This window comes from Tribolium madens, unplaced genomic scaffold (genome assembly GCF_015345945.1).
Source record: "Tribolium madens isolate multiple individuals breed KSU strain unplaced genomic scaffold, Tmad_KSU_1.1 Scaffold_2;HRSCAF=44;Tcas5.2_LGX, whole genome shotgun sequence".
NCBI lineage: Eukaryota > Metazoa > Arthropoda > Insecta > Coleoptera > Tenebrionidae > Tribolium > Tribolium madens.
This window is the reverse complement of record NW_025400995.1, coordinates 6,328,310-6,349,189: the sequence shown is the minus strand read 5'-3', so window position 1 is coordinate 6,349,189 and position 20,880 is coordinate 6,328,310. Positions and strand designations below refer to the sequence as shown.

Genomic DNA, 20,880 nt, shown 5'->3' with positions numbered 1-20,880 from the left:
CTTTTAGCGAAACGATTAAATACAATATTCTTTTATCAAAAACATATGGCAGGGCATCTTTTAAAATGCAATTTTGTGAGATAATGCGAATAAGCACGACCCCGATGTAAAGAAATGGGGGGCGACAAAAACAAATGTGAATTGCATTACGTATTCATTCGGGCGTATGGAACGCGATGAAGAATATATCGCTTTCTCGTTCCTAGAGCATGATTTCGAGTGTTCGAATGCTAATAAAACTATGAGAGATTTGTTAAATTACTACCTTATGCGAATTGCGAACAAGAATAAGGGGTAGCATCCCCGTTGAAATTGGCATCGATTAGAAAAAATCAGTCGTATCAGGTAGGATGTCAATATATATAATATTAGTTTCACGTTCTCTGATGGGCCGATCAATCACCCTTGCTACAGTGGGGTTGAACGAGATTTCGACGTACATTTCGATTGTGGTATGTATTGGTTATTTCACAGAGCATTGCTCTCATTGCATTTTCTGCACAAAATAGGCACCCTCGCGAAATAGACTGTCCATCAGCCAGTCCATCAATTTAGTGCAAATGACACGCCATAGAAATGCTTCTACGTGCATTCATTCTAAAGTTTTGCAATTAATTTATGGCCACTGCCGCATCAGATATGATTTAATAAAGGGTGAGGCCATCACTGTCTTAATAGTTCTATACAATTTCCGCTGAAATAAAGGGTTTAGACACGAAGGGTTTTCTTAGTACAGATCTTAGTACACCCTTAAACGATTAATTTATGTCCGTAATTTACAAAACGAATTACCACCAAAGTATTAACACATTGATGAGAACAACTGCAAAAACTTGATTGTTAATTAATGGGGCAGAGAAATGAAGCAGTTTTGCAGATGGAGCTAATTAATTAAATTGCGATTAAAGAGAAGGAGCCGTCGGTGGCTTCTAATTGTGTAATGATGAAGAAAATGAGAGATTGATCAACTTATGTTTTTAAAAATGAAACTTGAAGGGAGTTTTCTCCACATTATTTTCTTCCCCTCGGTACAGTTTCACTGTCACGCATAATTGGAAAGACAAATGTAATTATAATCGCTTAATGAGAAGAGGGAATAAAGGCATGATGCCACTTGAGAAAATTGGAGGGCTTACGCACAACTTCTATGTTTACATTATACTAAAACCACTACTTGGCATTTTTCAAATTACACAAACTATCGGCTGACTAACCTAGTGACTTACTGGCGTTATACAAAAGTATTTTAGAAAATAATATGGCAAAATTAATTTCATCATCAAATTACTTTTGAAACGATATTCTGCTTTAGATAATGCTATAAAAATATATATAGTATAACCTCAATAATCCGAACTAATGCAACTAATGTGTTTTTTTTTGGGTTTATCGAATTCCTTATTTTGTTTTGTAAAAAATGTTTATTCTAATAAAATATAAATGTAAATATTCTTGCAAAAATCAATTTGTGTTGTTTAAAGTTTCCCATAATTAAGTAGTATTTCTAGCTCTCTGTTGAAGAATCTATGAAAATAAGACTTTTTTTACTACTAACTTAAAAATTTTCATTTGACTACTTTTGATTACAAAATTGGAAATTTTCTTTTAAATCTTAGATTGTTGCTTGTCCATGTATTTTTTTTCTAAGGCTATGGCTGCCTGTCTTTGATCGAGGGCTGGATTATCTAACAGGTCTGGACTGTAGCCTAGGGGCGCCAGAAAAAAGAAACAAAAAAATTAATGGCTTGTGTAATAAACAAATTAATATTAAAATAACTTTTGCGTTAAAACTCGAAGACTATCTACTGTGCAAATTGAAAAGTTCTCATCTTAACTATTTGACAAATAATTTGAATTGCAATAAACCTCCCAAGAAGACAATAAAATATACAGGGTATTTTGAACTAATAGACCAAAAAAAAAAATGACAAGTAAGATAAGATACCAGGAACATTAAAAAAAATATTTAAAAAATTGTATCTGTCAAATATTTGACATTTATTTGTTGACATTTGACATTTTTTTATGTCTATTGTTACCGATGATCTTGTGTAGGTATGTTTTTTTTATAATTATTAGTGCTGTACAATTTGGCCGACCAAACCGGCCATAAAATTTAACCAGGTTAATTAGTTCGTCAGCCAACTAGTTAATCCAAATTAACCGCTTAAATCAATTAACTAGTTAATCGATTAAATTAATTACACTGTTAACTGATTAACCAGTTAAATGGTTAGTCGGTTAAACAGTAAATTCATATTTTTCCATATACATATGAAATAGAAATTATTATTAAATCATATATTGATAATATATTTACGTTAATATAATATTTATTAAGTGTTTTAATATAAAATAATTATTTAATATATTATAGTTATTATATAATTGAATCATAAAAAAATAAATATATAAATGTTATATTAATGTAAATATGTTAAAAATGTATAATTTAATAATATCTATTTTATATATGGGAAAATGTGAATTAACTTTTTAACCGATTAATCATTTAACGGGTTAATTAGTTAACCGTTTAACTAATTTAACTGATTAACTAGTTAATTGATTTAACCGGTTGTTTTGGATTAACTAATTGGCTGATGAACTAATTAACCTGGTTAAATTTTATGGCCGGTTTGGTCGGCCAAATTATACAGCACTAATAATTATTCAGTGAAGGTACAGAAACTTTATCAGTAAGAGTTACAATTCAGGATACAGCTTCTTTGTTTCCTCTTCTAACAGTCTGTGGCAAAAGAACATGTAAAATTATTTTTCCAACAGAAATAAATAGAGTCAAAGTGCAAAATTTAAACTCCCATAACTTCAAAATTTTTATAGATACAATTTTTTTAACATTTTTTTATGTTTCTGGTATGTTATCTTACTTGGCATTTTTTTTTGTTGGTCTATTTAAAAAACACCCTGTATATAATCTGTTAATTGTGTCTACATCTGTTTACATTCAGTAAATCAGTTTCTCGATACTTTAGTATTATGTATAAGACATGTATTTTGTACAAAGGAGAAAACTGAGTAAAGTTAAAGAGGAAATGAGGGAAAACAAGAAAAAGTGTTACCAAAATGTTCAAATTTGAATTATTCTTTGGAAAAAGCTGATGATGAAATTTTAATTTTGCTTCTTAAATTTTATTATTACCGCATTATACATTTTCTTAGAAGCTCACTGAGAAAGGAAAAAACTGGTGGATCGTTTTCACTTTTGAGTCGAACTTAAAAACTTTTATTTCAGTTATGGGCTTTCAGAACCGAAATGCTGCTCTGCCTTGAACGAGTTTTTTTAATATGCCATTTAAAATATTCAAAATTTTATGTTTTATTTTTTGATACTTAATTGATGCGCAGACCACAAATATAAATTACTACTCTGTACTTTATCAGTTATATGTATGTCTGACTCAGTCATTGTTAAAAGTTGATAGTTAATAAATTCTAGGCTCTGACACTCTTGTGTGAATAATATTAATTCGAATAGTAATCACTATAAACATTAAATCTAATTGAGTATTCCGCTTCTAATGTTCTAAAGGGATAAGATATAAAACTATTATTGACTATGACGCTGAAGTGCTAACATCGCCGTTTGAAAACTCATAAAACTTGAATAAAATTATTTATTTTGAGAGTGAGAGTAGAAGTGTCTGAGTTAATTCATTCCTCAATTTTGTGGGTAAATGAGTCATGAAATTTGTTTGTATTTTGCATGTCAAAGCAAACCTTTATGAGACTTTAATTTGTATTATTTGGTACCCTAGTAAATTTTTGCCGATGAATCGTGAATAAGAGAAATTGCAGATTTGTGCTTATTCTGTGCCCCTTTATTCTGGAGCTATAATTTCCCATAGGTTGGGGTTGTGGGTTGGGGTCGCCTCGATCTAATGAACTTTATGATTGCTCCGTATTTACCTACTTACACACGTTGGCTGAAACTGGGGGAAAGTACATGAGCAATCATCTGGTTGAGAGAGAAATTAAGTGCAACCCTCCTTATCTGTCAACATCGTATCAAAGTGGTAAAATTTAAGCAGTATTTAATTAGTGGCGATTATTAGCGTTTTCTAGTGGTGGAAATTCTTGAAAGCGCTACCGAAATTAGATTGTTCCGGTATGAAGCGACCCGTCTTATCTCACGTATCACCATAATTATCGTCGTATAATCAGGACAAATAATAAAAGAACATGTGAGCTCGCATACCAAGTAACGGAGCTTACGTACACACTCATACATGAAGTCAGAGATGCATTCACATATCCAAAGGGATGCAACTCGGGCTCGAATCGGGGCAATAAAGTGCGCGCTTGAGAATAGATAAGGTTATCTGAGGACCACTAATTGAAAGATAATTGAGCAACTCTCGCAGTTAGAACAGAATGAATGCTGGCCCTCGGGCGTAATGCAGATTTAGTAGCCCGTGTGTGGCACAACTTACTGCCCTCGGGGCTTGATAAAGTGCTAGTTACTATCGAAATTACCACAGCGATCTAATTGTCTGAAGATTTAACCGTTTCACAAATTACCCGTTTTTGCAGTTAATTTCACTTCAACCGATTTACTGCACCCCAAACCCCCAATCGCAAGAACTTGCACAAACGTGTCCATTTATTGGCCCAGTTGCAAAACAACACCAACCACATGTGAAAACTCGATAGTTGACTTTGTTTAAATTCCTTTAGTCTGAATTTGGACTATATTTTAACTTGCTTCCAGAGTAGGAATAAAATTATCTTATCCAAAAGTTCACAAAAGTAAGATATCAAGCATGACACATGACTTGAACGTTTTATGGGGTGAAATATTTTATTCACGTATACTTTTTCCTACATTTTTCTACCATTACAATTCAAATCTAATAAATCGGTATTTAATTATTATTGTGTAGGTGAGTTATAGTTAATGAAGATCAAATAAATATACCGGTATGGCTTTTAAACACAATGAGGGTCGGTGGTATATATAGTAGCCCCTCCCTGTATAATTATCCATTGACTTGAACAAACTGTTGCAATAAAGCAGGTAATGGGGGTCATACATAAGAAATCAAGTGAAATTTGCATATTAGAAATGGAGAGTTGGCCGAATATGAGTGTAATAAAGAAACGACTGGTAATAGAGGTCGAAGATCAGGGTGGCGATAGGGTGTATCGGAACCCCATTATCGATTAGAACCGAACTGTTCCTATAGAGTTTATTCAATAGGATTCGTTAGGGCCAATTTAAGCTTACTATTTTCTCGATAAATAATAACAGAGGTCGAACTTGACATCAACTAATTTCGTTCGTTGCTGAAAATTTCGGTTATTTGAGACGATGCAGTAAAATACTGGTTAGATTATTTCGGAAAGAAGGATGTCTATCTTTTATTGAATTAGCAATGTTGGAACGGGATATCAGATCATCAACAGACCGTTCTACTAGAACCAGCAGCAAATGAAGACTAGAACAGGGGTCTGTCGGGGTTCTTGTTACGCGCGTAATTAGAATATCTTAATTTGTATCTCAGCTATCGGCTTGACCCTCGCTTTAATATATTCCATGACTTTTAATTTATCTATTGTGGTATAGGCAATGTCGCCACTAAAATAAGTCTTGCTTGGAATACCCTTAAGGCCAATTGAAAATAATCAGGCTTCCTTCATTTTACTCCAATTTATATGCATTATAGATGTCTCAACTAACATTAAAACAACAAAAAATGCGATAGGGTTAACCCAAATAACACACTAAAGCAATAAACATTGTTTCTCTTTCTATATTAAATATTTTTTGTTAATAAAAAAAAGCTAGTTTTTATTCAAAACTAACACTAACCCCTCAATTTTTTTATTCAATGCTTTGCTAAATTTTTCTTTTTCTTTTTTCTTTATCGCATCGTTTGAAGTAAATTGTTTGTTGCATAGGACTCAAACGATCTCTTAACTGATATTATTAGGATAAGCCTGGGAAAGTTCGACCACCGGGAGAGTCCGTCTAGTGTGAATATTTCAACCCTTAGGTGGCCCAGTGCCATGTGCATCAAACAAATGTTTCTGCATAAAAGATTAATTCAAAACCTTATCCGATATTCCATTAAAATTTAACGTTTTATGTGAGTGTGAAAATTTTTCATCTGTGATAAGGTTTTGATAACCGGCAAAGTATAGGTAAGTGTTTTTAAGTTATTTTACTATGCTGTTAGTAAATACATATTAAATCAGATATAGCTACGAGTATAACCTCAACATTTTTAAGTATTCGCACTTTATAGTGATTAGGACCATGGTCGGTTCCAGTCTGTGTTTTGGTATAGTTGGACTAGAGATTTCGGTCTGATCGGTCGATGGACGTTCTAACCCGGGTTCTAACTACGGGTGTAAAATAAAAATAGTGTGTTAATTTTTTCCAATGAATATTTTTTATTCTCATCAAAGGTTAAAAAAAAATATTGGACTATTTAAAATAAATATACCTATATAAATAAAAAAAGTGGTAAATTTTCCCGGACTTATCCTATATATCTACCATTCAAACTCTTATTTGTTGTTTACCAATTATGTAATAATAATTTATCTATAAAAGTTAAAAAATAAAATAAAATGTTAGCATACCTTTAAGAATAAGATGAAAGCAATATCCATTTTTATACAAGTGTCCCAAAAGTAAACCGCCATACGTTAAGCAGTGATAGAAAATGTCATTCCGAGGAAAAAACTTTTTTGGCTAAAGAGTTACAGCTTAGGAAAGAGTAAAAATGAACTTTGTACAACTTGGTCGCGATAAATTAAAAATGGTGACATTTTTGAAATAATTGTTTAGTTCCAAGGCTCATTTTTTGATACCGTCAGTGTGACATAAGCATAAACATGAGTCCGGACATAATTAATTTATGAGATAGAACAACTTAATTGAAAAAAAAATAAGAATTAAGTAAAGACATAATAACTACAAAAATGGCTCAAAATACCTTTTGGTGTTTCAATTGAATTACCTAAACTTGAAGCAAAGCAATTGCTTTATAAATGCCATCATTTTAAATTTATCACGACTTGTACAAGATTTATTGTTACTCTTTGCTAAGCTGTGACTTTTTAAGGAACAAAGATAGAAAAAAAATTAAACTTTTTTTCTCAGAATGACATTTGCTATCATCACTGTTTGATGTATGGCGGTTTGCTTTTGGGACACCTGTAGGTTGTAGATAAATAAAATTTTAATAAAAAGACATTAATGGAATCTATTATGAATCACTCTGTATGTAGATATGTATAATTACCAGTTTTATGTCTGGTGTTATCACATTTAAAATTAATATTCTTGACCTTTAATCAATTAATTGTTATAATTACCAATAACATACTTAGAGAGAATGTAATTATTAATAATAAGTGAGCAATACGTTACAATTTAAAATCGAATAAATTTACAGATCAAGTGGATGTTTTTTTTTTCAATAGAATTGCATTTGACATGACTTTTGTTGTCATGTCATGACATGTTAACCAATTTGATGTTAAAAATGTTATAGCTTATCGAATGTGAGAAGTTCAAGTCAGTTTTTATTGATGATCTAACGCTAACGTAATCATAAACCGTGAATTATTCAGAGCAAGGCGTTTTCTTGCAACGTCCTTTTTTGTTGTTAAAGCTCTAGTGGAGTAAATATGTAACGTCCTAGAAGTGCATGTGCGAGATGGCAAGCTCGGACTCGGGCTCGGGCTCGGGCTCGGCGCTACACCGCCCACCGCGAGTTAATCATGTTAAATTGCAGTTGGCAGTTGTTGCGCATCACAAGACCGAGATGCAGCTGTAGTAATGATTTTTTGAGGAAAGCGTTTAGCCCAGTTTGTCCGGCGTAGAGGATGAGGATGAGGAATTTGCGGCGAAGCGATGAGACAATGAGACCAACATAAAGCAGAGAGCGGCGCACCAGCAGTGCATCTCATAGATTAGCCGATATAGCGGCGAGGTTTTAGGTGACGGTGGTGGTGTATTGGCTACTTGTTGCTACTCGGCGGGCGCGAGCGTGGCGACGGCGTGGGGGCGGCGAATGGTCTCGCGGTAAATAGCACAGCTGCGTAGCCGCGACCAACCAGCGCCGCTCGCCCCGCCCGCTCACGCCCACCTTGCCGTCACTCGTTACTACTAGTCATTAGTCACTTGTTGGTAGTAACGGCAATAGCTTAGCACCGGTTCTCCGCGACTTGCGACCTCGTGTGCTGTGAGGTGCTGTGGGTGATTGCTTCCATCATGCTGCCTTATCAGGCGGTCGCCATGGACTATGCCGTCTCCTCGGGCTTCCAGAGGCACCAGGCCCCCATAGGCATCGGAGTCAACATCAATCCAGCCTTCACCCACTCCTGGTTCGTACCAGCGGATATGTGTGTCTCCTACAAACAGACTCCTCTCCTCGAACCAGGGCATGTCAACTTATATATTCTGATTAACACCTTACTTATTCAAACCATCAAACCTCTAACGCAAAACGGCTATACTCACTATACCTCAACCCGGGGATTCCCCGGAGTAACACCTACACCAACGTCACACCAAACGCCAATGTTATAATGTTACCTACATTCAATAGCTGAAATTTTATATGGCCAGCTATCTATGAAACAAAACGCATTTCTGCTGTTAGAATAGCATGATCTGCAAATTATCATTAATTAAAAGAAATTTTTTAGTATCTGTAACACCCAGTAGTGGTGGCGCAAAGTTCAAAATATTGTAACCATTAAAATTCATTACTAAATTTTCGATGCTGTTCTCAAAAATTCGCAGCAAAATGTTTGCATCTTTGAATGAATTTCTTTTCAGTTTTTTCTCATACTCAAAAATTTCGAGCACACTTCAAAGTGCTTAGATATGTCTTTACAAAAACGCATTTTACCCAAAAGGTGAAATTTAGGACACACTCAAAAAAGTGTGAAATTAAACAACGTAGATATGTAAAACCGTTTTTACAGTATATTTTCTGTACAGACATTGTGGATTTTTCGAAAATCATTTGGTTAACTAACTTATTTTAACCACAACGTAAGCGTCATTACCAGAAGGCAACTTTGCAATTTGTTTTTGAAAATGTAGATAGGGTAAAAATTCAAAATCCTACTCATGGTATGAGAATTGAAGTTTTCTGTATCAACCCAGTAAACAATAGGTCAAAAATATTTACCTGCAATTACAATACTTAGACTTAATCAGTAAACTGTGGGCCACAGCCACAGCAAAAAACCTAGGTCATAAAAAATATTATGCCCACCTATTATATTAAAATCTAATTAAATTTATACTGACATGTGCAATTTTTGTGAGATTAATAAAATCTAGTTGGAATAAATAATAACACTTTTAACTTACTAATTTATCAAAATAAAAAAATTGCACTTGAAGGGCCAGTTTACAGCATATTTAATTACAATCAAATTTTAAGTCCTGGTTAATTTGACGTTTGACAATGCCAACTTAATTCTAATTAGTTTAATCTTGAGTTAAATTTTAATTTACTTTCTGTAAATCGGTCTTTTGTAATATGAAAATAAGTGCATGTAGATATTGGGTTTCTTATAACTCGTTAAAATTTTCCAAAAAAACTGGTCCGCAATTGAAATTGTTTGGAAAGCACTGTTTTAGATTATTCTGAAGTATCTTTATCACACCACACTTGTATTAAATACACCTACCTACAAAATATACAGGCTGCCCCAGAAATCGCGCCCCAGAGAAAAAATGCCATAAGATACCAGAAGCATGGAAAAAATGTTAAAAAATTCTACCTATTAAAATTTCGAAGTTATAAGACTTTGAATTTTCCTCTTTAACTCTATTTATTTCTGTAGGAAAAATAATTTTCTAAGTTTTTTTGCTACAGGCTATTAGAAGAGGAAACAAGAAAGCTGTATCCTAAATTGTAACTCTGTTTAAAGTTATTTGGGGGTTTTATTGACAAATTTTTTGTACCTTTACTAAATAATTATAAAAAAACATATACAAGATCATTAGTATTATCAAATTTTTTTGACAGATAGAATTTTTTAAACATTTTTTCCATGTTCCTATCTTATTTTATATGTTTTTTTTTTCTCTGGGGCGCGAGTTCTGGCGCATCCTGTATGTGTCTGATGGAGATATAATGTGTATAGCATGTATGATTTTTCGGCTTTTGAAAATGAGAGTAGGATTTTTTAACTTTTTCTTGGTATGTCCACATTTATACAAGTATAATAGGATTCGGTCAAGTTAAGAATCATTTGATGAGAGTGTACCTATGTTTTATAAAAACAACCACTATGTACCTATTTATAAAAGTAATACTTCAATGTCACGTGTCTGAATTTCAAAAATCCCATAAAAATGTTCTTCTCACTAATCGAAGCAATATAAAATTATAAGTTGTGATTGAACGGCAAAATACGTTTTCTAGTACATACTTTCGCCATATTCATCTCTAAGTTTCTAAAATTTTTAGAACAATATTAATTATAAAGGTTTGTCATTTTGATACATATCTAAAAGGAACAATTTTGTTCAATGGTATCAAAATTGAAAAGCACAGCTATTTTGATTGTTATTTTCTACGGATATTTTTTACACAAAACAAAAAAAACACAAAAGCCAAACCAAAAAGCAATAAAAAATTTAGGATGAATAATTTTCTCTCCTAGCCAAATTTTATTACGTAAATATAGTTCTTGGAAATTAAAAGCGCTTCAAGTCTAAAATATTTTTCCTTTGTCTTTCTTGCATTAAATGTAATGATCAAATTGATAGCTGATGTCCATATACCACAGGATGACACGTTGGGTGAATATTAATTGCTGACAACCATAAATAAGTTTATATAATGTTTATATTTGGGCATGAATACTTATACGTACTTCGTTGCAAATTGTTTTTATTTAAAGTCTAATCATTATGAAATAAAGTAGAAACGTATATTTGGATGTTCCCTTTGGAAATTGTGACAATTACATATTTCATGGTATGTTCGGAAATAAACAATCAAACTGGTAATTGCAATACGTTTTTTGTATGAAAGTAAGCCATGTGTGAAATAATTTTAGTTCTTTCCAGCGACAAGTCTTGGCATGTTTTTGTATAACCGCATCGTCAAAATTACAGCTTACAGACATTTGAGAGCTTACAGTTTATCCCTTGAATTTGAAGTTGAGGGTCGTAAAGTACTTATATGCATATAGTGTGTGTATCCTGGAATAATAAGAATACGCTACATTAAAATAATGTAATGCAAGATAGGGGTGCTATGTGATAACCTGTAATCTCATAATATATTACATTTGCCGGCTCAAGAATACTCGTATTTCAAAGTAAACCACATTTATGATTTATATACCTATAAAAACAGATCACTTCGAATTAAAATGATTTTTTTCAAAATCCTGTCGATAATTATTTTATGAATCATGTTTTTACTCAAGCGTGTTTATATTTAAATTGTCTTTTATTGCATTACATGCACAATTAATTGTGGACACCTATTTGCACGAAGGCGTAATTAGTTCCCACATTGCTTATACGCGTCACTGAGCACGAGCACTCACTGTCACTCAGATGAGACAGATTATTTTCATGCTTAACTTTTTTCATTATCACACACGTTGCATTCTTAAAATAATTGGCTCACTTTGAATCTGTCAATTCTCAATTTATCGGTTGTTGTTAAAAATAGCTAGGAAGTTCAGAATTCAATTTACCGAACATTAATAAAAATATCTAGAGTTTTATTTTTAAGAAGCTCAAACCTCTTGGTAAACGAAATTTTTTAATTGCGTTTTCCTTTTAACAAAATTTGTGTTAGAAAATTTGTTGTTAATTTGTTATTATCTAAAATGAGTTTGAGTTTGATTTGCGAGAGGAGAGCGTGTTATCTGATGAATTGTGTATTGGATGAGGGTTGTTGGGTAAAGACGGTGGTCAAATCAGCGTCGTGATTCATTTACATCTGGAAGAAACTCAATGTGTGATTGAAAGAGGCTCAAGGGGCCGAGTAAATTACGCTGAAGCAGCGGAATCAACAAATCCAGAGCGTCGCGCCGGCAATTGGACTTGTTTTCATTTTATTTTAGTACACCCCTATAAAGCGGCATTCCCAATATAATCGCATTATCTCATACTACCCTCCTTTAGTCCAATAAAACGAAAAAACTATAAGAATTGATCATAACGGGACCGCAATAACAGAAGGTGGCGAGTAAAAGCGACCGCTTTGCCGGACTCCGGAAAGAGCGGATTCCGGTCTACGGGGACCGGAGCCGATAATTGAACCAAAGAATTGTCTCTGTCGGCATCGCGTCTGCCCAATTTACGGCACTTGCGAGGGGCAGCGTGTGAAAACAAAATTAAGGCGAACTTTCGGCGAAATTGGTAGAAATTGGCCTATGCTACTTCAACCGTCATTTCAGCCCTAAGGGACTTTGCCCTCGGTTGCCGATTATTAGGTTATCCATCCAAAGGGCCGAACATACCTGGCGACACCTCGGCCCCCACTAGCCGTCCCCAGGGACGCTTCGGACGCCTTTCATCTCTTCTCTCAAGTGCAAGATCCCTTGCATAGACGATTGACCGACGAAATGGCCCACGTCTCTCTCCTAGCAAAAGACGTTTTCTCCCGGAATGCTGACTGGCAGCCGCGGATGGTCCGGTTTATGGCCGACGTACGTGCAATCGTATGTCGCGCTAATGACCGGACCTCTCCGGGGACTCACACCCGGACCGACATCAAAAAGCTTCCGGATCTAATGCTCTACAATGTTTACGCTTCTCATCAAACAATGACGCACGGAAGCCACTACACAAGACACACAACACTTTAAATCTAACTATTACACTTTCCTTTCTTTCAAGAAAATCAGAATACATTTTCTCATCTTTTTTAATACTTCACTGAACAACAAATGACGACGTAAAAATTTTATCCTGCACTAAAATCATTTTATATCAATATTTTAAGGATTATAATGGTATATTAAAGAACAAGTTTTATAAAGGTTGATTTGGCGCACGAATCCCAAGAAAACGAGCCGTAGGCGAGTTTTCTATGGGATGAGTGCATCAATGCCATCATAAAACGAGTATTTTATGCTATTTTTTCTAATTTGCGCCCCCTTTTTTCTTATTTTAATTAAAAAAATATATATTTTTGTCGTCTAGAGAATTTTGTGTTAGTTGGTATCGATTGGTAACACTCGACGCCCACCTGATTTTTTTAATCATTTCTGCCGTCTGTCATTAAAAATAAAATTTACAAATTATTAGTTATTACTGTTACAACATATTCGCGAAATTGCCGAAGCAACAACGCAAAATTTGTTAACTGACAAGTCAGAAGCGGCATACAAAAACTAAATAACCCTAAATTCATTAAAGTACAGTGTGCTTTTATAGATAGCCATAAACGACTCCTACTGAGAGACGTTAATAAACGTATCATAAACGCAAATTAGAAAAAGTGAATTTAGCAACCGACTTGAAATATTATCCATACTAAAGAATTGAATCTATACATTTTGTGCAATCACACCCAACATTTTTTCGCTGCTCGCTTATACAAAATGCTCGAGGAATCTCTTTTAAGGGTTCAGCAAGCATAGAAGAGTTCTACTTCCGTTTTTCTTGATAGAAATGTTCTAGTGGAAGCGTTCGCCATGCTCGTCGCTTACTGTCTCATAGATGATGTGAAAAAATCTAAATGTGGTATATTATGGTCTCCAGCGACCATTACTTAATTTCCAAGTTTAAAAAAATCTTCACAGAAAGCAATTTTTCGACGATGAAGCGCCGATTCAGAAATTTTATGAGCAACGAAAAAAGAATATTTTTTTAAAAAGAATTGAAAAATTAATTTTTAGTTGTAACAATAAGTGTATTGATGTTGTTACGAATTATTTTGACAAATAAATAATATCTAAAGTTATTATTAATTCTCTTTTTTTCTTGATAATACCAACAAAACTTTTAACACCTTTTGTATGTAATATAGCTATGTGAGCGCTCCTATAAAACTTCATATTACAAAAATTGAAACTAACTTTAAATTTTTATGATTATGTTTGAGTTTTCCGATCCAAAATCAGTTAGAATTGTTAAAAGAAATTTCCGATAATTTTCATTGTTGTAATTGTACCTAATTATTCAAAATGCATATTAGATAATTATGTCAAAAGTGAACGGCGGTTTTCGAAATATAAAATATTATTCCAACTATCTTTTAAAATTAGGTAGGTACCTGTTTGTTGCTTAAGAACAATAAAGTTAAAGACAATCCTTGAAACTTCAAATTCATGTACAACAGGAAATATCAGTAGTAGAAAAATCAGGAATAACTAATAACTAATAAAAAATCGTTTTTTGTGTTTGATTATTAAGATTAAAATAAAAATCATTCTGATTTTGATTTGTGATCTTTATTATTTAAAAATACCTATAGTCATCATCATTTATTAGTAGAATTTTTACCAATCTATTAAATATTTCTACAGAATCTTGATTATTTAGAATGAAACAAAGATTATGTAGAGTTCAGAAACTACAAATGTGAGAGAGAAAATGCAGCGTAGTAATAATAATATGATATAATTATATTAACGAATCTTAATCGAATGAATAATAATAGGTATAATATTTGCAATACTCAGAAGTCAGCATATATTTTATGATGACTTGAATTCTGTATTGTTTTTATTTTTTGTTTATTAAGCAAGAGCTAAAAATAAGTTTTTTTTTCTAAAAATTCATATAATACATTATTTAGGTACTGTTTTGTTGCAATTAATAAAATCTTTGGAAGAGTGTTGCTAAAATGTAATTGCGAAAGTTTTGCTCGTGGTATTGCAGTAATCGAAAGGGGTTTGTGGGGGTGCCGGTGTCGGTGATCAGAGATTGGCGTTGTTGTACGTGTCGTGGAACGGTCGCGCTCCGAAGGCTCGTTAACCTGCCCCTTTCCGTTCGACTTAATTCTTCTAGGAGAGTTCTCGTCTTACTGGACATTTCGTTTTAGGATCGTCTAATCATCACCGTCAGCTTTCCGGTTTTCGTATTTTCTGCTCCGGATTCTGATCCGAGAAGGTTACTTTTCACTTTTATCCATCCTCGGGGACCGTTGTCCGGCCCGATTTCTCCTTCTTTTCATTCGCGACTTATTCCTTTGGGAGCTTTGATTTCAATACAGACTTGAATATCGGCGTGTTTTCCGATAACAGTTAACACTTAAATTAAGGGTAGCTAAATAACGGCAAAAAGTTTTAGGCCGTTTTCAATAGACCGTCTCCACTAAATTTGATCCTTCTTTTGTTACAGTATCCTTGAACTTAGGAAAGAGAAAAGCAGAGACGCTGCACGATCGAGGAGAGGAAAAGAAAATTTCGAATTCTATGAATTAGCCAAAATGCTTCCGCTTCCCGCTGCCATCACCTCACAATTAGACAAAGCTAGTATCATTCGTCTCACCATTTCCTATCTCAAACTTAGGGACTTCTCAGGGCACGGAGATCCTCCATGGAGTCGCGATGGACCCCCTCCTAACAAAACGTTAAAAGGTAAGAGACCAAAGCATCTAGGTAATTAACATTCTTCGCATATAACCTGGAATAATGGACAAGGAACGTTACTGTTACTGACTCAGCTATAATTTATTCATTCTCAATTCATTCTGCCATTGCTTCACTAATCAAAAAATCGTGTGTAAGAATTCTAATTAGATTAGAAAGTTGAAATCTGCATAATTAATTCTTTTATGATCTTAAACAGGGCACGTATACACAAATTTTACTACGAATCCTTGTATAGCAATCGGACAGTAATGAATTTACCCTGCTTTCTAACTTCTTGACGAACAATGAGCAATGAGGTTATGACACTACACTGTTTCAAAGCTTGTGACTCCAGAATAATAAAATAGGCGACCATTTTGTTTTTATTTAGTTGATATTTCAGTCCATTCGTTGCTGTGCTACGTGATTGTGAATCGTAATTTGAAATTTTGCTTAATGTTTATGTTGTTGAGTTGCATACTTAAAGTAACCACAGTCAAAAGCAGGAAGTTGCATACTAATCCTCACAATAAAAATTATTTTATCCACATTCAATCAAGCCAACAAAGCTAACATAAAAGAAAATATCCAGTCCGATAAAATATTATCACCGATAAAAGGGATTAATAGGGACCATTCCCATTTGCAGCTGCAGATGGGAGCAACATCTTTCATAAAAACAATATTGAGGCAGTCGAGGACTTTTCTCCAGAGACATTTTCTTCGCCTGGTCAGCCTATAGTCCGGCTTGTATACCAACGTGGCTATTCTCTCTCCCGATAATTCAATAACAGACCTTTAGCTCGTCAGCACCGAAAACAGCCCCCTCCTTTGTTCAGTGAATCATTAATCCGATTTTTCGTAAAAAAACACACTAAAACAATTTTTGGAATTTTTCTATTGGCGCGTTGACGTCGGCATCGCGGAGGAACTTCGCAAATTGCTCTAGCGGCAGTTCAAAGTTATGCAAATGCAATATAATATCGAATTTGTGTAATTCGCGGTTTGAGTTGTTTGAAGAGCGTCGGTAACGGAAGCAAAGTAAATTTCATTTGAAAATTGAAACAAAACCCCCTAACCCTCTAGATCAATGTCAATTCATTAAAAGTGTGCAAGTAAGAATGTTCAAGCGCGGTCTAATTCTCCATAATTATTTCACTTGGAACCCTCGCTGCCACAAGTACACGAATTACGGCTGTGAATTTTCCGAGTTTGGTTTACAATAAGCACCACCTAATTTTATCATTCTCGGCCGGGGATAGAATTGGATTTGCGAGTTTAACAGCGAGGGTTCATGATTAGATTTACATGTTGTAGTTAGGGGCCCACCGCTCTAAGCGGAACCGAGTTAGCATGATGACACACTTTCAATCAAGCCTAACATACACGTCAGATTGCCACTACGTTAGTTAAAGACAACCCCATTCCAAAGACAACCACCCCAACCAGCATGCACTCGAAATACGCGCACTGACCTACACCTCACCCACACACAAATCAAAAAAAAAAAACTCTTCTAAACAAGTGCACAACAACAAAAATCCGAAATAAAAAAATGCAAATTTATTCCAATGTTGCATTGATATTCCTTGTTACACATTTTTTTAAAAAAATTTTCATGCTCTTGTTCAGCAATATCAGAAATATTAGAATATTATTAATATACTTAGTTTTTCCTCCCACTAAGACAAAATTTTAAGTTACAATTTCATCACAACAAAACTGCATTTTTCTTATAATTAAAGTCAATATTTGTTTACAATTATTGTACTAAAAGTATTCAAAATTTTTGTTGTAATATTTTATTATAAATTTGTTTTCAATGGAAATATAAAATGGACCTAAAAAGATAAAATACAAGATCAAAAAAATACAGTATATAGTAAGAAATTATCAGAAATGTATCTTGTAATCGCTATGAAGAATTTATAAAAGACTTATACAACAATTGACAAACAAAAAAATCAAGTCTGTATGCTTATTTCATAATAAAATGTCCCGATTGTATAAGGGAGAAGGGATTTATTTTTAATTGTATAATTAATTGTATAACATCTCTGTTATTAATTATTACACACCACCAATTTCTAAAAAATTAAACAAATAAATTACAAACGGTGAATTTGATCAGTCAACTCCACATTTTGTTATTTTTTACGGGAGAGATGAGCTTACTACACACATCCCTACAGCTAATTTTCTACAAGAATAATGTAAATCTCTATTCCTTGGGTTAAAAATTTTTGAAATTAGAGCTCTCAATTTTTTTTTGATGATGGTAAAAGTTTTGCCAAAACATGTTCCTTTTTGGTCGTTTTCAATGTGCAGTTGACTTTGAAACATTCATATTAAATAAATTACAAACATACCCAGAAAGTGGCGCTCCATTTGTAAATGAGTTATCAATTACATTTTATTTTAATTGTAACTGGTGTTTTCCATACAGTATTTTTCAGATTGTATTTTGTTGCAGTATTAAAAACAAGAATGATTATAACTAAACTATACCTCATACTCACAGTCATAAAACCAAAAAAAAACTAGTCTAAACATCAAGTGCATACTAATAAAAAACATATTATTAAAAAAAAAGTAAGTTGTTACACATTAGTTTTATTGTAACTTGTAGTTATTCTTGTTATCTATGTAGTATTTCTCATATTGTATATTATTGCAATATTGCTTTATTAAAACCATTTTTTTTATTTTGAGCATCTTTTGGTAGACAATAATTAATGAAGCAATTAATTTTTTGTATCCGGAAGAATCTGTTTCTCGTGGTTATTTGGCTTTCATCCCATCTATTTACATTTTCAATATCTACCGAAATCCGATTAACATTAGTTTGTTGACTTGTTTTAACTAGGGAGGATTATCATTAACCCTATCCATGTCTGTAAATATTTAGATTGTGATTTGGAAAAGACGGCATGCGACGCCATGCATGTTTCGTGAATAACGTGTAATAAAGGGTTTCTTTCTTGATCCGCGTTAATGTCGTGAGCTCTTTGCTGAGTCAATTAGCAAGTTGAGCACGTGCTTTCATTATCACTGAGATCGATGTAGGTAGTTCTGAAGAAATACCTACTTTCAATTAATTAAATTTCGCGTTGTAGTAAAATTTTGAGTATCTACGTGAGAAATTCTAGTTACGTCAAATTGGCACTAGGGAATTAGAGCTAAAGATGTGTAGTAACATTTGTTATGATGGGGTGAGTCAATCGGAGAGATAAGTCACCAGACTACATTCTCAGTAAATGTCTATAACGTTAGGTATAGGGTGGTAATATTTTACAGATGACATTATATCCAATTTGTTACAGGTTTTGAGCTTGTATCAGACGGGGAACGTCTACTTCCGTGCGAGTCTCATATATTATGTTACAACTATAGATTGTAAAAACTCCAATATAGCAGCAAATATATCACGAGCAAAATTAATATATCAAAAGAGCCATTCTTCAAAACTATCACACCAATCATTTGTTTTATAAACAGTAAAACAGACATTGATGTCAATATAGGGATCGTTTTTCCGCTTTGGTCCAAATATTTGGTCTTAATTTATCATCTGTAGTGAGATAGAGAGATAAAAACTGCTCGGCAGTAAATCCTATTCAGTGTGATGATATTCATAGCTTTGTTACCCTTTGCTTGGGTTTGACTCATCTATTAACTTTGTTACAGCTGGAAGGAGTCGATCTGTGGCGGGGATCGCAATGGATATGTTTGAGCAACATCAAGGAACGCATATTCTTCAGGTAAGGATTTGCCCGACGTCCAAATAACATTTTTTATACATATATTTGTCAAAAAAGTATCTCCAAAATGGCATAAAGTCTCACAGCGTTGTGGGACAAGTTACTTATTCCTGTCATGTCTTGACGGTCATTCTTTATACACCGAAGGGATCAGACTTCAGTCGGGGAAAATTGGGTGGAAGGAAGTAAAAGGCTTGACGAAACGAACGGTATTAGATCAGCAGTCTTCTTGTAATATACGACACGTATAATAAAAGTCACTTTGTATGAGTCATCTTTTTATATTGAATATTGAATTGTTGACATGGTTGGTGCTAAATGATATTTGAATGAAGTTCTTTTTTCCAGTCTCTGGATGGATTTGCGTTAGCGTTGGCGGCGGATGGACGCTTCTTGTACATTTCGGAAACGGTTTCGATATACCTCGGCCTTTCACAGGTAAGGATTTACAGTTACAGCCACAATATGTAATTTCGGCGAACTAAAAGTAACTCGCGACAGTCGACACTATGCGCCTGTTTCTCGCTATATTCTATCCGCCACCCGCGGCCGACCGCCCCGTTGTCGAATGCTCCTCACGTAGTCCTCTGCAGCAGCGTGCCTGCCATTCATAATAGGACTGGCGGGTTCCACAATCAATAGGGTATTTGCAACTGCGGGAACATGGCAGACCTTAGAAGAACACGTACACGTTATCACCTACACTCGCCTCGGACAAACGTCTTTATACTTCAACTGCCTCAAATCGCCCATTTCGCAAAATAACACAACACGACGATCAGGATTTTTAAAACAATTGCTACTCCCTGCTAATTCTGCTCCATTCTCTACCCTTTATCTATTGCTGTCTAGTGCAGCAATTCCCAAACTGCAGTCAAAGAAAAAATAGTGGGTCTTAGGAAAAAAAACTATTCTATCTCAGTCCATTTATCAAAAATCAAAATTGGTACTTGATGATATGTATATATCTGTTATATAAAAGAGGGTCGCGTAAAAATTTTTCAAACAATACTGATCCGTGGTCCATAAAGTTTACAAACGCCCTGAGAAACCATCAATAAGTTATTGCTTTTCAAATTTAATTACCAATAAGCACGACGATTACAATTTTTGTTCTGTTTAATAGACTTGAACTTGTTTTGATACTTGTTTTGATACTTGTTTTGATAATTACAACATTTTAGGTCAATATTTCATTATTTTTGCTCCTTTAAGAATAATATAGAGGTGACTCAAAAATAAATGAAAAAAAAGGAAATAAAAATTAGATTTTTTTTAAACACATTTGAATTTCATTGGAAAACCTTGCTAGTTGCTACTGCTAATTTTGGTGACAAAAAGATAAAAAATAAGAAATAAGAAAATAAGAAATTGATAATGTTGAAAATTTTATTTTCTTGCTGCCGGTTCTAAATTTGTTTCCTATAGCAGTTCTTAATTTTTATAAACATATATTACTTTAACAACACCTTTTCTTTAAAATTTGTGAGTTTTAATAACGTTTAAACTGCAACTTCAAGAAATTTTTAACCTTCCAGAAGTCTACAGTGGGGGAAATTTTATTTTCGCG

At 33.8% G+C, this 20,880-nt stretch overlaps 1 protein-coding gene across 3 annotated transcripts in view; it reads left to right on the top strand.

Moving 5' to 3' along the window:
* LOC123006583 (protein trachealess) overlaps positions 1 to 20,880 on the top strand; it is a 63,497-nt gene that overhangs the window by 38,031 nt on the left and 4,586 nt on the right. Inside the window, exons 1-4 of one of the 3 annotated variants that reach the window (XM_044401171.1) lie at positions 8,144 to 8,361; positions 15,317 to 15,555; positions 19,237 to 19,310; positions 19,659 to 19,748. In XM_044401171.1, coding sequence (XP_044257106.1) covers positions 8,249 to 8,361; positions 15,317 to 15,555; positions 19,237 to 19,310; positions 19,659 to 19,748 — 516 coding nt within the window. In that variant the 5' untranslated portion in view covers positions 8,144 to 8,248. Of the gene's footprint in view, positions 1 to 8,143; positions 8,419 to 15,316; positions 15,556 to 19,236; positions 19,311 to 19,658; positions 19,749 to 20,880 lie in introns of those variants that run through there. The other 2 variants (XM_044401170.1, XM_044401169.1) reach the window with 2 other exon arrangements.